This window comes from Pinus tabuliformis, chromosome 9 (genome assembly GCF_031772625.1).
Source record: "Pinus tabuliformis cultivar Carrire ecotype Pingquan chromosome 9, CPIR1, whole genome shotgun sequence".
Classification (NCBI taxonomy): domain Eukaryota; kingdom Viridiplantae; phylum Streptophyta; class Pinopsida; order Pinales; family Pinaceae; genus Pinus; species Pinus tabuliformis.
This window is the reverse complement of record NC_142307.1, coordinates 757,404,221-757,422,991: the sequence shown is the minus strand read 5'-3', so window position 1 is coordinate 757,422,991 and position 18,771 is coordinate 757,404,221. Positions and strand designations below refer to the sequence as shown.

General features: G+C 33.8%; 1 protein-coding gene across 1 annotated transcript; it reads left to right on the top strand.

Moving 5' to 3' along the window:
* The first annotated feature begins 3,851 nt into the window (after nucleotides 1–3,851).
* LOC149150928 (uncharacterized protein C24B11.05-like) lies at nucleotides 3,852–7,083 on the top strand. The gene is made up of 9 exons (XM_089440275.1): nucleotides 3,852–4,215; nucleotides 4,347–4,428; nucleotides 4,511–4,576; nucleotides 4,984–5,081; nucleotides 5,650–5,687; nucleotides 5,877–5,964; nucleotides 6,091–6,336; nucleotides 6,418–6,483; nucleotides 6,584–7,083. Exons 2-9 carry the CDS (start codon nucleotides 4,365–4,367, stop codon nucleotides 6,749–6,751), a joined length of 834 nt encoding a protein of 277 aa, XP_089296401.1. The 5' UTR covers nucleotides 3,852–4,215; nucleotides 4,347–4,364; the 3' UTR covers nucleotides 6,752–7,083.
* Nucleotides 7,084–18,771: the final 11,688 nt, after the last annotated feature.

Genomic DNA, 18,771 nt, shown 5'->3' with positions numbered 1-18,771 from the left:
AGTCAAACTTGCAAGTCGAATTATCAAGGAAGAAGAGACCAACTTGATAAAGGAGAAAGGAGACAAGACTCACCATTATTTTCTCTTATGTGTCAAACTAGGGTTTTTGTACTAGAAGTCAAAATTGCAGTTGTGAAGCAGCAAGCCCAAATTCTGGAAAAAGGGTTGAATTATGAAGTATTAGAACAAGTTTGATTGGCATTGACTTTGTGAAGAGAAATTTATCATAAGGATGTTTGATTTGTCTTGGAGGCGTCTTGGTCTTAGGTCAGAGGTCTTGGAATTCATCATTTGAAGATTCTATAAGAAGAGAAGAACTCTTGTTATTTTTCCTCTGAGGAGGAGAGGTTTTAGCTCTGGCTATCGGCCTATATTTTGTGTCCTCTTGTCTTACTGGTCTTCATTGTTTGGTAGTTGTTTGATGATAAAGAACACTATAATAATCAAGATAAGAAGAAGTTAACAAAAAGCATATCAAGTTAAGTTAAAACACATCACAAGTAGTTATCAAAGAAAGATAAATCATCTAATCTAGTTGCCCCTAGATTTCTCAACAGAAGGACAACCCTAGGAAAAATAATTACTTGAAGTTATGCCAAATTTTGTTTACGCCAAATTATTAACAAAATTTGGCTTATATTCTAGTACTTGAAAAAACCAAGATAAAAAATTGAACTATTTAGGGATTGAAATAAGGAATATTATGGTATCCCATCCATGGATCAATGGACTTAGCTTGAGAAATCAAAGGAAGGGGTATATATTGATTTTAAAATATGTCTTTCTTTGCTAAAGAAAAAAGTATGCAAAGAGTAATATCTTAGGAATATTTGTGGAAACATGTCATTTTTCATATGCATATAGAATCTCCTCTAAATTTTGCTGATTGGACAATGAATACAAAAAACATTTTTAACAATGCTTCAATAATCTAGAATGCACTAGTGCAAGCCTTTCCACTCACTCCATGTTTTTTGAACATAGTCACTCCATGTCTTCTTGCAAAGGTGTACTAGATCACTCATTTCCCCTTACAATATGCAATTGATCACTCCTTATCCCTCTACAAGGTATGATTTGTCGCTTATTTCCTTCATGCAATAAGTGACATCCCCTAGAACCTTGTAGAATCGAAGATTTGTGAGATAAATTCGGGATAGGATAGCCATGATCCATCATGAGTCTTGGAACTTGTGTATGACCTGTTGTTCATCAAATTTAAATCTTTGAACCTATCTCTAAATATCCTCCATCATTTTATAAAATAAATAAGATCAAGGGTGTATGGGAGTTTAATTGCTTGATTTACTTATGCTACTAGAATATAGCTAGAGAGAGACATTCTTGCTATTATCTTCAAAATTCAAAGAGAGAGAGCTAGGGAATTCTCAAGGAGATTAGAGACAAAAAGTACCTCAATAAATCTCAAGGTAATGTTGTGTTGCTATACTTTCTCTTGATTATCAATAAGATCTATGGAATTTAGTCTCCAATATTTGTAAATTATTATTATTTCTTTGCAAACATTGATAGATTTGATTTTACTTGAGCAAGGTATATTAGATCTAATTGACACCTATATTCTCCTTTAGTACCAAATGGGTTTGAGGCAGGTATTTCTCACTTATGTGTAGGTATTTGATTGTTAGAGCTAAGATTGGAATTTTGGAGTTGCATTGGTCAAGATCACATTAGGGAAACCATTGGAATAAGGTAAGGCTTGTGCTTCTATTCCCATCAGTGTAAATTGAATGCATAAATTTAGATCTAGAGTGTAAAGGCCAGAGGGATCTATATCATATTTTTCTCTAATTTGAATTAGATGAATGAGAGGACTTTCCTATCTACATGTGAGTTTCTTTTACAACAAAATTAGAGACTCCATGAGGGAGATCCTAGCTTATCTTCCCTTGTTTGAAAATTTCCCTCGACTATTTTTTATTTCTGAAAGTTTCTAGCAGCTTATAGCAATGTTATCTCTCTCTAGGTGCTTGAAACCCTAATATCCCTCAAATGTAGGTCGAATTTGCTAAGTTCATCAATTTTGTCCCACAATTGTGTCTATTTCTCTTACAAAAATAATTGGTTTCTTTCTACTAAATAGAAAGAACTGTTGATTCCCCTTATGGTTGCTCATTGCTTCAACGCAAGGTGTGACTAGATTTTTGTAAGGGAATTTTTTGGGTTTTGACTCAATTTAAGATTAAATATAGTTTAGGATTGGCTTGGGGAGGTTGCAAATATCCTCTAACTTACATGCATATACCTAAATAGGTGTCTTATTCCATTGTCTCCACATTTGTATCTAGAAGCCTCAAATGATGTTAATTTTTGTTAGTTGATTTACCTGAAGTTGACCTAATGAGTAATGGCCTAGGTAGAATTATTGTGCATGTTGCTTGTAGTTTGGTTATGTATCGTGTTGCTTGTTTCATTTGTAATTCCATTTGAAAATCAAGAAGAACTTTGTATTACATAGCTACTTTCCAAAACTCTCTTGGGTATTGCTTCACATATAAATATTGGCTTGTCAATAGTGACCTAGCCAATATCAAACAAACCTACTTCTTTAGTTTGTGATTAGGTTTTGCTATTTCATTTTCATTATTCTTATTAGTGAAAACAAAAACTTATATCTCGTAATCAACTTGCTAAGTATTCTTGGGTGTGTGTTTTTATTAACATCCGTGTATTGGTTGTCATCTTTAGGATCTGAAATCATTTTGGGATTGCTAGTAATTATATTTAGAATGTGAGATCATTATTCATTCTTGAAGTTGTGAAATTGGCAGGTCTTTGTTTAATATAAATCTATGATGATTTTTTTCTCTGAAAAAAAAGTCTTTGTTCTATCCTTTTAGATAGTTTTTATTGTAAAGAAAGAATTACATTTTTCCATACATATAGTTGAAAGTAAAAATGTGTATGTTAAAATGTTTCCAATAATATATTATTGAAAATTATATAACTCTTTCAATATTTAACATGAAATTAACACACATCTACATCAACTATAAATTTATAACATACCTCAAAATATCAAATTTTTAAAAATACAAATTTCTTTTAAATTTAAAAGATAAAAAATAAATAAAATAAATAAAAATATTTCTAAATTAAAAAAATATATTTCAATAATTTCACAACACCACCATAGTCGACAAACAAATTCACACTCAACCCTCCCCCAAAGGGCGCTAATTTTCACATGATGACATTCTCAATTTACGTTTTAATAAAGTAAAGAGGATGAATATCTTTTATCATACTCTAATTTAACCATACCACCATGTTATTTTATCATATTCTAATTTAATCATGTTATTTATCATACTCTATTTTAACTATACCACCATGTTCTTTTATCCTATTTTAATTTAAAACCCACATAATTTTTTGGAAAAAAATTGAATTTTTTAAAATAGAAATTTATTGAAATTATAAATGTGATAGATAATCTCTGCATTCAGAAATTTTTCAGGACACTGAATTTATATATACAATCAAAAAACTAATTTAAATATATAAATCAAAATTCCACCCCAAAATTTTCCACCAAATTCCAACCCATGAAAGTCAAAAAAATCTAGAAAAAAAATTGATTCATTGATTCATAATAACAGATGCCATTGAATTACAAACACAAACTCACTTTACGACAGTTCTGATTCAAATCGGTGACGTTAGAATATGGTTATCGAGAACGCTGTGGAAGGTTCTGGTTGCTTGGGAATCATTCAAAAATCTCATTGCTGATTGCGCTTGCTGGCATATTCGTTGGCGTATTCCTTTTCAAGGTCTCAATTTCTTCACCGTCGATCTCGTTTCTGAAAAGAACTGGAAACGTTTTAACCAAAATACAATTAACGTTTTTAAAGTGTTTCCTAAACCAAAACTCACGGGAATCCCAAGTTTCACAGTTGTGTTTTCGGTCCTAAGTTTCCGAAAAATCCTCAGAAAATTGCACCCGAATAAAGTCACAACAAATGAATGTCAACAATGGCGCTGCCACTACAATAGGGAAGATTCTCAACGATTCATCTGAGCCTTTTGGAGATCTATTTAAGCCACCCAATGTTCACCTTCGATCTCCCCCCTCATTTCATTAATATTGTTTATGCCCTTCTGTCTTACATTTTATTCTGCTAGTCCCTGTTTCTTTCTTTCAACATACATTGCCTCCTTCCAAGTTCCCTATTGCATTCAACATATTTGGTACTCCTTATAGCCAATCTTCTTAGATAGTTCTCAAGTTATTGGGATTTCAAAATTGGAGGACTATTTCGTATAATTTTCTTGTTTTGACGCCTTTGATGTGCATAATTGTTTGGTATAATGTATTGCAGACTACAGAGTGATCAATAATGGTGCTGGATGAGAATCGAAGCATGACAGACCAGAGGCCTCCATATGAGTGCCTTCTGTTTGGTGAGGATCATACTTCTTTCTTTCCTTTTTACGTTTTTCCTTTTTGAATGTATTCGTTTCTGATTCCAGTCTGCTGTTCTAGATCTTGATGACACATTATATCCCTTAAGTTCCGGACTTGCTGAAGCATGCACCAACAACATCGCAGGTAAATCTTGTAGCTAATCTGCGCCTCAAAAATTATGTAATTTTAGAGTCTTTGCTTTTTTTTTGGCGGGGGAATATTAATTTTTAGATTTTAATCTAAATAAGGGTCTGAAATGCACCCTGGGAAGCTTGTAGCTGCATATTTAGAGTTCTACTATTTAATTCCTAGGCATTTACATGAGCTTGTTATTTGCAACTTGAAAGTGATCAGACCCAGATGGACATGGGCTTCGTGTTCATATTCAATACTCCCAAGATATTGTCTAGATTCAATGGACTGTTGCACACATTTGGAGTTGGATCACCCCACCCCTACTAGGGTTGTAGATGCAATTAAGACTTCTGCTTTGGCATTGAGGGAATTTTTGAGGTTTGAATTGTGTGTATGGTCTGGCTGTTGTATCACAGATTATGTTAATCAAAAACTGGGAGTGGAAAAGAGCAGAGTCCCAGACTTGAGCAGAGAGCTGTATTACACTTATGGGACAACCTTGGCTGGACTCAGGGTAAGCATTCAATCCCTCTTGTTTCATGTAATTCAGCATGGTATTTCAACTTTGAAAGTTTAAATGACTGTTTTTTAGCATTGGGGGCCTTCTATAGCTGATTACTGAGGAATTCTGCAACCCCCTTATCTATAATTGGTTAGAAAGTAGCTTACGATTGGAGTTATGAGCTACTTTCAATCAGAACCTGCTTCCTGGAATGTCTGCAGAACATATGAGAAATACTATCCATAAGTACTGTATGGGTTCTTATGATTTTACTGGTCACCACTCTGCCAAGAGACCTTCTGCAAATTCATGAGACTGAAACCCTGTTTCTCCTCTGTGGTCTTTAAGCCAAGGATCTCTCTTCTCGCCCAAGTAATGATGATGCGTGAATATAAATTCAAGGTGTTCTAGATGTCTTTATTAAACAATTACTACCCATACCAATTTCTAAAATATGGCAATTATGGATTTATGGTCAACGTCATGGCTGGGAATTGCAATTGATTTCAGATCCTCTTTTTCGTCTTTCATGTTCATGAATTCATTGCTTATTTTTGACAATGTTCTTTTATCTACGCAGGCGGTGGGCTATGAATTTGACTATGACGATTACCACAGGTACCTAAGAAATCTTGTATCTTCTGGTTGGTAAATTTACGGCTATCTAAGATTTCAACTTTCAACAAAATCAAAGAAAATGCCACTGATTTGACTTTCATTGTTTAGACCGTTTGAATTACCATTGATTGTTTTTGGCCTTAAACGCTATCCTGCTTCACTAACTAGAAACCAATATTTCTTATACAGTTTTGTTCACGGAAGATTGCCATATGAGAATCTTAGACCAGATCATGTGCTGAAGAACTTGTTATTAAGCATGCCTCAGAGGAAAATTGTAAGATCATATGGATCACTTCAAATTCTTTATATCATGATAACACATAATGAAGTCCTGGGCCTTTTTTTTGGAAATTTGCAAGCATACTTCTTGACCGTTTGTAACTTTGTTTATGTGAAACAGATATTTACAAACAGTGACAAAGTTCATGCTGGAAAGGTCCTTAACATGCTGGGGTTGGAAGATTGCTTTGAAGGCATAATATGCTTTGAGACACTTAATCCTCCTACAAAAGCTACTGAAAGCAATAATGAATGGAACATACCGACTGATAACTCTACAATCCCGAAGTCACCCATAATTTGCAAGCCCTCAAAGGAGGCCATGGAGCAGGCTCTTCGCCTCTCAAACGCTGATCCTCAAAGAACGGTATGGAACTAAAGTTTTTGATGGGCATTTTCCTTCATCGATTCATTTTTTCATGAAATGAATTATTATGTTTCCCTGCAGATTTTCTTTGATGACAGTCCCCGGAATATAGCCGCAGGAAAGCGTGCAGGCCTGCATACTGTATTGGTAAGACAATTTGATTCTAAATGGGATATGAGGCTTTTGTAAATTGGTATAATTGATCGAATCTTCATCTAATTTTAATAGTGCCTTTCACTGTCAATAGGTTGGAACTTCGATCCGAACAGAGGGAGCAGATTTTGCCCTTGAAAGTATTCACAACATTAGAGAAGCCCTGCCAGAGATATGGGAGGAAGAAGATGCAGAGAACACCAAAAATGTTGTGCGATCAAGAGGAGCGGATGCAACTATAGAAACTGTTGTCACGGCATAAGCCATAGCCTCATTGAATGAGGGAATGGAGGACTAGACAAATCCCTTTGGATCGTTTGACCCTGGTTAGAGGAAACTCCAATTATCTGTAATCATGAGTTTTGCCTCTCGCCAAAGGAACTTCTAGAGTCTCTAATGTTGTGGTGAATATGTATCTGGTCTGGAGAATCCTTTACTGGATGCAATAATATCAATTGCAGACAGATTGCTCAATATATCAAATCAGTAACCTTTACTGGATGTAATAATATCAATTCCAGACAGATTGATCAATAATTCAAGCCCATCAGTAATATGTTTATCCATTCCTGACAGATTGATCAATACATCAAATGCATCAGTAATTTATTTATTTGCAACCATAGATGCTATTTTTTTTGTTCCACTGGGAGAGCTCCGTTCAAAAGTACCCACATGCCCAAGTACAAATATAAGGTAATCAATCATAAGGTTATTAATGAGCTATAATCGCTTGTTTATCTTATTTGTGATTATAATATCATTGATGACGGACATGGAAAATGTTAATCACGTTTTCTTGTGATTATATTATTTTGATTATCTTATTATTATTGATTAAAAAATTCTATCACATCAAATCAATTCAGAAAATGTCTCAGACAAGGACGTAATGATAAGCCATTAACAAGAACCAGACGTTGAAACACAATTTTCCCATTCATAAAATAACTTGTAGTCTAAGGGGGCTTCAAATTTGCTTCGAAAAAATAGAAATTCTGGCACAATTTTGTTAAAATCTAGCAGAAATTTTTGGAAATCGGGTTACCACTGTTAAGCTTCAAGATTTTGGGTGCCCCAATAGTTTTTAATGGTGTTGGATCTATTTCCACCATAAAAAATATGATTCAAACACTTAATTTTTTACTATCCACGCAGATTTGACACCTCAGTGACAATGCCATAAAACAATATAAGAAGAAGAAGATAATTTAATATCCATAAGACAAAAAATAGTCTATGGGACGAACCACCTCGTAATCTGATTTTTCCATTCAGCCATTTTCTTATGCAACGTGACAATGAGCCCTCCCAACTTCTCAATAGTCCCTTGCTAAATAGATTATGCCAAGAACTAGTTGTCAAGATATTTGCATAATTGTCCTTAATGTCCTTGAAAGCCTCACACTCTAAAATGAAATGCTTTTTTGTTTCCATTTTTCCAGAAGTGCAAAAAATACACATTCTTTCCCACCAAACTTCTTTTGGCCTTTTTCAAGGCATATACAGTCTTTCCCGCCAAACTTCTTTTGGTCCTTTTCAAGGTTTGGTTTGACAACGAAGTTGATGAGAGTTAGTTCTTAATTGAGCAATAAGAATTTTGGCTCTCCATGAGATATTGGCCCCCATGTACGCTTTTTGATAATGATTACGAGTGAGATTAAACTCTTCAATATTACATTATTTCTCCTTAGCTCTTAATCCCAAGTACTCTTGTGGAACTTATCTATAACAAAAACTTTTATCTCTTTACTATTTGTGCAGCGCATGTTCAACAAATATTCCATTTACTAAACCATTTGTTATTTTGTTAGATTCAAGTCTTGTTTTTTTTGCACAATATGTCATTGAAGACAACCTTAGGACATATGCCCTCTTCCATTTGCTCAATTTTTTTTAAATATCTCATGGGTCGCATCATAGTAATCGCTTCAATAGGAGCAACCCCCACTTCACTTAGCAAGATATTATAAGGAATTGAACTTTTAATTTTGAACTTGTTTATAATCAAGCATTTCTAAATTTTCTCAATTTGCTTCCATTGTAAGTTAGAAGTATTGTTGGCCCACAGTTCACAACCATAAAGAACCATAGAAACCGCTCAAAGGCCAAAAAGAGTTTGGGCGGTCTTCCTTTCTCATAGCTCAACCTCCCTACACCTATTTTGAAAAGCATAAAATGTTTTCCAACCTCCCAAAGTTCTTTTCTTTCTGTAGCCTTCCTAACTTAGATTTGTGTTGAAGTCAATTATGAGGTATTTGTATTATGCAACTTCTTCAAGAGTGTTGCATTAAAAGTAGAACTTATGTTGGCTATGTTCTCTTTTGTTAAAGAAAACTACCAATTTTATCTTGCAAATATTGACTTGCATCCCCACCCTTCTATAAAAATGCTCACGGAAAGTAAGTGCTCTTGCAGGCCAAAAGCAGATTTAGCAATCAAAATAATGTCATTTGCATACAAAAGAAGCCTTGTAACAAACTCGCTCGAATGGACACCATCACCACCTTGTAAGTTTAACCACTCTTCAAGCTTGTCGATATATAAACCAAAAAGGGAGGGGACAATGGACACCCTTGCTTGGCCATGGTATCACTCTAAAGCTTTCAGAAATCTAGTTGAAGTTCTGATTTTGACTTTCACCTCCTCATACAACGTATTAACAACTTCTCTAAGATGCATACGAACCCCAAGTTCCTTCATTATGTGTCAAATCTTATTCCTAGAGATCATGTCAAAAGCTCTTTTGAAATTAACGAAGCAACAAAATGCTTCCTCCTTTTTTCTCTCAAAGATTTTCAAGGATGTGCCTTAAAGTTATATTGTGATCAACCGTGGAATGTTTAGGTTTGAAACCTACTTGACCTTTAGTGTGTTTTTTTTTCTTCCACCCACTTTCTTGCCCTTTAGTGTGTTTATCTCTGAAACTTGCTAATTTTATTTTCTAGCATACTTCCAAATAAATTTGCAAACAAAGGGTCTATTATTATGTTACTACAATTAGAGGGATTAATGATATCATTGCTCTTGAAAAGAGGTATTGCTAGACTATTTGTCCAATCTATGGGGAACCCCTGCTAAATGATGTTGTTGAAAATTTTCGTAATGTGAGATGCAAGAATTTTCCAACCCCACTTAAGATACTCTACCTGAAATTCAACTAAGTCTTTTTCTTTTCCAACACCCAACTTCTTAAAACCCATCTAGACCTCTTGCAAGATGAAAATCTTAGTAGTAGTGTTGACCAAGGGGGGAGAGTCAACTTGGAATCCTTCTCATAAAGCTACCTTACATAATCAAACCATTAAGAAGCTATAATATTGTTTTCAGTTTGCTTCTTTCTCAATTGGAACTCCTTCCAAAATAACTTGGGGTTATTTTTCCCAAAGAAGATTAGTTATTTCCTCCTTGAGACCATGAAATCATCTTATTTCTTTCTTAAAATTTGCTTGTAAACTTTGAGGTTTATGTTATTATTGTTTGACTATTTCAAAGTTCTCCTCCCTTTTTGCATTTCTCATAACCAAGCATTAATTGGAAAACAATTTGTTTCAGACTTCCTATTTTTTATTCTTTTACACTCTGTAAGTGCACTTTTAATTAAATATGTTAGCTTGTGGTTATGAAGGCCATGGAACATATTTTTTTCCCTAAAAAAGACTCCCTAGTGATATTTTGAAAGTATTACAATTTTTTGAGTCAAACGAATTTGCCATTGAAGAGAATTTGTTGAATATACCAAGTTTTCATCCCATACTACTTCTTTTTATTCCAAGAGAAGCTTAATTAAATTGGTTTGTGATCATATTTTAATTCCCTGAGTTGTTCACCAATCAGAACTTCCTCCTTTTTCTCACAGAAACCATATGAAAAAATTATATAATCTACTACATTTGTGCCATTGTAGGTAGTACACATGAAATTACTATACTTTTCCCAACTAGCCAACCCATTGCAAATGACTAAATGAAATGCCCCACATAAAGTAAGTGATTGCTACCCAAAGAGATTGCAACCTCAGTTGTCTTCTAGAATTCTTGCTCATTGATGATTACTCTCTTCCATAAGCCAAATAGGATCATAACCTTCTTTGCAACAAAGAATGCTAGCTTGTTCTCTTCTAGTCCTGACATTGAAATCACCAACTAGAACATTAGAGAAAATTTCAACATAAAAGTGGCTTCCTTAGGAAAAATAATAAAATAATAGTTAAAATTATAAAATAAGAATTATGAATTTTGGAGTGAAAAGAATAAAACTATTTTTTTAATCGTATTTTGGCTTATCTCCTTACAAGTTTACTCAAATTTCAAGTCTAGACACTCGTCGGATGCATAATTAAATTCCACATCCAATGAGTACCCATTATGCATACTTTTGAGAAAGCCCATATTGATTAAAATTGAAGATAAATTAAAAAAACATATGTAATTATATTCTACATCCAATGAGTACCCATTATGCATACTTTTGAAAAGACCCACATAGAAATTGAATATACATTAAAAAAGTGTGTTACTTTTGAAAAGACCCACATTGATAGAAATTGAAGATACATTAAAAAAGTGTGTTACACGTTTTTTAATGTATATTCAATTTCTATCAATGTGGGTCATTTCAAAAGTATGCATAATGGATACTAGTTGGATGTGGAATTTAATTCTACAACTGACGAGCGTCTACACTTGAAATTTGAGTAAACATATAAGAAGAAAAGCCAAAAAAAAAATTAAAAAAAAAAATTAGTTTTTCTTCTTTTCCCTCTAATATATTTACATGTACCTCTTTTTAAATTTAAAGGATTTTGATTGGTTTACATATTATGTCATGGAAATTACATGAAAATTTCATGGACATTTTTAGGCTAAATTTTCCTCTATTGGGACTTCTCTTAGCTGAGAATACATTGCAATGTCCATCTTTAATGCTGAAAAAGGGATCTTTGTGGTCAAACCCTCTACTTTTTCAAGTTTTTGAAACGTTTGAAGCAAAATAACATGCTGCAAATCTAATGAGATTTTTATTTTCTGAAATTTTAAATCCAATGAATTGTTTATTTGAGTCTTCTTTTTCTAACTGAATGAAACAACCTTCTTTTTCCCTCACTAAGACCATGATACCCCTATGTCCTTTTCCATTCCTTGTTGCCTTATTCCACACTACCATCTTCAAATGACCTTCAAAGAAAGGTGTCTTGCACCTTTCATGTTCATGTGTTTTTATGAGACAAAATATGTCTCCATCTTCTGCAATAGGCCCTAACCTAGGTCCTCGTCTCCATGGGTAACCTCTACAATTCCAACAAACTAAACTTAAGAAAACCTCGTTAGGACTAGATTTATATTTGTTTTGACATATAAGACTCAAAACTAAGTCTTCATCCCTGTTTTGCATACTGAGCTTGTTGCATAGTTTCCTACTAAATAATTTGTTGCCACTTCTTTGCTACTAGCTTGCTATTCTGTTTTAGAATGAGGTGAAAAACAAGCAATCACAACTTTTCCTTTGTACAACCATGCTATTTTTCCCTCATCCCTTGTTGCTCTAACCTTTTACATTTCCTCCCTTCTTTTCTTTTGTTGCCCAATAATTAAATCTTCATCTAGAAAAAAAAGAGAGGCCCTCAAGAGTTTCTTCTTTTCTAGAATAATTTGTTTCCCACACATGCTCTACATGATCATTTGTATAGACCTAATTCTCTCATCACTCATCTTACCCACCCTCCGCACTTAATTTATATGAATACATTTATATCACCAACAAAAATGGGTTTTTCATTATACCATGTATACCCAGAAAGACAAATATATGATGCTCCCAGAGAATTGGCCACTTTTAATTTAAATGGAAAAAATAAATAATATTATTTTGCTATTTTATTTGAGAAATATTTCCACATTTATTAAAAATAATGAAAATATGCCTATAAAATATTTTAATAGATTAAAAGGGATTCCACATACCTATAGAAGATGTTAATAAAAAAATAAAAAAATTATACAAACTTATAATAAAAAAATAAAAAAATTATACAAACTTATAATATTTCTCTAGCCATGGTAATTAATATGTTAACATTTACAATTATTAATTAACAAGAAAGAATAATACAACATCTATTTTTGATTCAATAAAAAAATGGTTGATTTACCATCATGAATAGAAATATTTGGAGTTTTTACTAAAAATAAATAGATATGGTATAACATATTGTAGTTGGCTTACTGATAAAATAATCAAGTGTTAATAGTTGGTTTAGCGACTTATATTTATAAGATAAACGATAATTTTAATCAAAACATTATTACTTCAAATAATTTCAATTTATTAACATATTTTGGCTTACTTTGAAAAACAAAGAAGATGATGGGACAGAGACTAACAAAATTCTCTTTCTTTGATAAAACAACAACTACAAAAAGTGTGTAGAGAGTAATCTCTCAGAAATATTTGTGGAAGCATGTCATTTTTTGAAAGTACATGGATCCTCTAACTACAGTTGATTGGATAAGAAATATTAAAAAAAAAAAAAATTAACAGTGTTTAATAGTCTAAAATGCATTGGTGGCATTGGTGCAAGCCTTTTCGCTTGTATGAAATCAGCTAGCATGGAAGATCAACAAGGGGGAATACGTGAGGTTGTTGGCTAATATATGGGTTGGACATGAAAACTTTTATAGAATGTCAAATGGAATACCAACACTTTTTCATGAGAGAGAAATATTTTTTTATCTATGGAAGAACATATATTTGGCAATAGGGATGGACAAGAGCATATATAGTGGAACTAAAAGGAAGAAGCCTTAATCAGAAAGCATGTGAGGAAAGACAGGAATAAGACACATTAGTATTGACTAGAAACCATTCTCTAGGTACATATACTAATAAGTTATGCTACTGACCAATGTTTTCAATTTAGGTTAAAAATTATTAGTCCTAGTGGTGGCAACAATTATGGGAAGTTACAACACCAAAGAAGACTAACCAATGATCTAGGAGGTGTGCACTATGTAAATGATATAGAGGGACTATTAATAATTTGTTAGTAAGCTTCCTATACACAAAAGCTACATAGATGGAGATCAGAGGATTCATATGCCAGAAGGAGACTTCATAAAGGGTTATTCTATAAAAATGTTTAAAAGAGTGGTTTGGGAAAAGGGAGTTCAAGCTTGTTATATATCTCTTCATCAACCCATACCTCATATGGGGCCTACTGATGTCATTATGATGAAATCACATGTCCCTATCAAAAAATCCATGTGTTTTTAGCACATACACTACTTCTCTTGTTTTAAGGTATGACCAGTCACTTCTTGTCTCTTTACACAGTGCAATGAGTCACTCCTTATCCCTCTACAAGCAGTGACTACCCTTAAAACCTTCTAGATTTGAAGATCTGTGAGGAGATTAGCTCGAGATAAGTTTTACATGATCCATCACAAGCCTTGGAACTTGTGTATGATCTATTATTCATCAAATTCCATGAATTGAACCTATCTCTAAACCTCCTCCATCATTCTATAAAAGAAAGGAAATTCAAGGTGTATGGGAGCTTAATTGGATGATAAACCTATGCTGCTAGAATATAGTCAAAGAGAGACGATGTTGCTATTATCTTTAGACTTTAGAGAGATATGGCTAATGAAGTCCCAAGGAGATTAGAGCTAGAAGATACCTCAACAATTCTCAAGGTAATATTGTGTTGCTATACATTCTCTTGATTATCAACATAGATATATGGAATTTCCCCTCCAATGTGTGTAAATTACTAGTATTTCATTCCAAGCATTGGTAGATCTAATTTTACATGAGAAAGGTATATTAGATCTAATTTTCACTTATATTATCTTTATACCAAATGGGTTTGATGGTGGTGTCAATATGTAAAGTACCATGGATATTCCACCAGATAGTCCATTACAAAATATTTGTGAAAATAAACCAAAATCTATACTATTAAGGGTTAATTCCTATTTTATTACAATTTTTTTATTACTATTTTACTATTTATGCATGTAATAGATAATATGTGGAAAATAGAGAATATATAAATACAATGACTTTCAAACCACACTAAAAACCAAGATATGCTCTAGGAAACCCTTATGATAGAAAACCCAACTACAATGGAAACGATGCAAGCAAAAAGTAGAATGTACTCTCTATGGAGTTTCTTGAGACCTCTATCCCATGGGTAGCTAAAAAGCACAAACCCCTTCTATTGTGATCTCTCTTTATCCACACTCAACTACTCAGCTCTACTATGGAACACAATGGCATCAAATAGAATGGAACCCCTTTTCCTACTAGTGGTTTGGTTATAACACAACCTAATAGCCAATTAGGGGTTAGGTTTGACCCATTCAACCCTCAACATGAGTTACTTTTCTACCCTTATAGAGTATTCTTCATAGTGACCATGTGGCAAACCCCTTTTGCATGTGTAACAAGTGATAATGTGGTATTGTTTCAAATTATGGTGCTCAATCACGATTGGTCAACTTCTAGGATGCATAAATTTTGCATCAAACTCTAATTAATGTGATTCTTGTGCCATTGGAAATGTATTTAGCTTTTTAACAACGTCGCAAGGCTCAAAACTTACACAGGAAAGTTTTACCACCAAAAAACATCATTTAAGGCCTCAATTTGGCCCCAAAAATTTTCAGACCTCAACTCTCGAAACTGGTTCATACTGATAAAATTCTTTATGTAAGTTTATTCCTTTACTTTTTCCACTTTGAAATAATTGATATGGATGGAAAATAATATAGTTATCCAATCTAGATCATAGCTCCCCATTTAGGGAGGCTTTGGTCCATAATTTTTTTTTACCAAAGGAGGTGAGGAAAGTTTTCATTAGAGGAAATTTCAACCTAAAAGTGGCCTCCAAAGGAAATATAATAAAATAATAAAAGAAGAGTTATGAATTTTGGAGGGAAATTAAAAAACTAGTTTTTTTAAATGTATTTTTGGCTTATCTCCTTATAGGTTTACTCAAATTTCAAGTGTAGACACTCCACATCCAACGAGTGTCCACACTTAAAAGTTGAGTAAACCTATAAGGATATAAGCCAGAAATACAATTAAAAAAAATATTTTTTTTCTTTTCCCTCTAAAATATTTACATGTACCTCTTTTTAAATTTAAAGGATTTTGATTGGTTTACATATTATGACATGGAAATTTCATGGGCACTTTTAGGCTGAAATTTCCTCTTATGTCTCTACCTTCTCTCTAGAGTACCATTTAGCCTTTCCTGGAAGATATCCTTTCAATATAAACTACCAAAGGTCTTGTTATCCTTGTATTTTAATGTTAGACCCATTCTGCAAGACTGCATCTTTTTTCAGCCCTACCTGAGCATCTGGTTCTAAATCCTCTTTGAAATGTACAACCTACTCCTCTTCCTAATCCAACATGGAAGGTTCGTAAAGTTTCAAAATTTCCACATTCACCATTAGGTAAATGCACATTAGGCATCATCTCCGACTTTTTCCAGTATATCAGAAGGACCATATTGTAGAACTTTGATTTTCTTACTAGGACCCTATACCCTCTCCTTTTCCAACTGTAACCATAATCTTATCTCTTTCTTTGAATTACCTCTCTATCCTGTGTTAATCATTCCTAACATTGTATTTTTCCTATGACTTTTCCAGTTCCTTGTGTACTTGTAATGGATTGACCTGGTGTTCTCAAAACATTTTTCTACTCTTAAAGCATCCTTTGTGAGATCCTCTCTCACTCCCCCTTGCTATCCATATACTAAATCCCAAAATGAAGGTGGAAAATATCCACAACAAGTCTCACATGGTGACTTACCAATTGAAGTCTGCACTACTCTATTGTAGGAGTCCTATGCGTAGATCAGATTTTCATCCTAGATCTTTAAATGCTTCCAATTATAACCCCTCAAAAGTTATACCAAAATCTTGTTGACTACTTCTATTTTCCCCTCTATTTGTGGATGGGATGTTCCTCTTCAAGTTTGTGTCCATATTCTCCCATAATTTAGTCCAAAATGCAACAAGAAACTAGGTATCCATGTATGAAATGATGTTCTTTTGTATCCCAAAATGCACCCAGACCTATTCAAAGAACAAGTTTGTTTCTTCTTGTCCCCTGATGTTCTTTTTACAGGGCATGAAACTGCACATTGTGTTGAATGTGTCAACTACCATGAATAGGTAGTCATGCCCCTTCTCGATTATTGGTAAACCTCCCACAAATTCAATGGAAATTATTTTCTAGAGACAAGCGGTTGCAAGTAAGGGATGGTATAAACCTCATTTCCTATTATTGGGTTTGTCAGTACAACAAATTATGCATCCTTTAATAACCCTAGCTACATCTTCTTGCAACCTGGGAAAATACACATACCTATTCAAATTGGAAAATATATTTTTAACACCAAAATGCATTATAACCTTGGAGGTGTGAGGCTCCTTAATCATTTACATAAGCTCACCTTTAAGAACACACAACATGTCCAACTTGTAGAGTGAATAGTTGTGGAGACGGTACTCAACTATGTTGTCACCATCACCCACATGACTCTAGTCATGTAATTATTGACGCACCTCCCTGAAGTCCTCATACTTTGTATATGGCTCTCTATATGCATCATGGGTGAAAGGATCCATGTGCATTAGAGTTCCAAAAACTATGATTTTTCATGTGTGTGGCCTTGAAAGAATGTCAACCAACTTGTTTACAATGTCCTTATTGTATTTGATCACTAAATGAAAGTGCTATAAAAACCCCATCCACTTATAATGCATGGACTTTTGTAACTTACTTTGAGCCTATAGGTATTGTAGTGGCTAGTGATCTATGTGGATGAGTTTCTTTTTCTCCATTAGATAGTGTTTCTAATTTTTGGCAGGTTGCATTAAGGAACAAAGCTCCTTGTCATAGGTAGGGTAGTTGAGAATCACTCCATGAAACACTTCATAATGGAATCATACAAGCCTTCCTCGACCCTACATCAAGACCAATCCCACAACATACCCCCTGCATCCATCTCCACTTCGAAGGGTTGCTACAAGTTTGGTAATGCAAGAATTGATGCTTGATTGATTTTCTTCTTCAACTCTTAAAGGTTCTTATGTTGACCCTTCCTACACTAGAAACTCTTGCCACTCTTTGTTATGACATGGGGTGGTGTGGCTATTTCTAAAAATGAAGCTATGAAATTTCTCAGGTATTGTGATGCTCCAAAAAAATCCTAACATATAAAACATTCGTAGGAATTAACCACTTCGTGATGATGTCCATATTTGAAAGATATATCTTAAGCTCCCCTCCACCAATCACATAGCCTAAATACACCAAAGATTGTGGTGCAAAATCACATTTCTTGAGGTTTTTGAATAGTTGGTGCTTCCTCAAAGTCTCTAGCACTTGCATTAAGTGTGATATGTGCTCCTCTCAAGTAGCATTCTAAACTAGTATATCATCCAAATAAATAATAACAAATGAATCTAGATAAGGGTGAAATACATCGTTCATTAATATCATAAATGTAATTGGTGCATTACATAGACTAAATGGCATGACTTAGTAGCCACTCATACAAACCTTATTTGGTTATGAAGGTTGTCTTCCAGGTATCTTCTTCTCTAACTTGAACCCAATGATATCTTGATTTTAAATCCATCTTGGTGAAGTATTTTTCTTGTTTCAATTGGTCCTATACGTCATCAATCTTGGGTAGGGGGTACTTATTCTTAAGCGTAATTTTTTTTAACACCATGTAATCAATGCACATTCACCAAGTCCCATCCTTGTTTGGCACAATTACGACGGTTGACCTACATTATAAGGTACTTCGTCAAATAAAACCTTGCTCTAGCAATTTCCATAACTACTTTCTGACCTCGTTTTATTTTATAATGAACTTCATGTACAACCCGATGTTTGGCAATAGTTGGGTCTCTTGCTACACTTCCTCTTGGGTGGTATCCCTTTAGGCTCTTGGAACACTCCCATGAATGCATGTAGCAACTCTTCCAATTATTGTCTTTTTTCCTTAGTGCACCCCTCGAAGGATGCCTTTACTCTCATTGATTCTTCTATACATTATTTTCTATTAGGAATAATAAAAGATACTTCTTGCCATAAGTGATTAATTTCTTATCTTTCTTAGCACTTACTAGTGATATATTTTACTTTACCTTCTGTGTGTTGATGATGAAGGACTTTCTATCCTCGATGAGGTGGTACAAGTTGGCTCTTCACATGAATATTACATCCCACATGCACATATAGGGACTC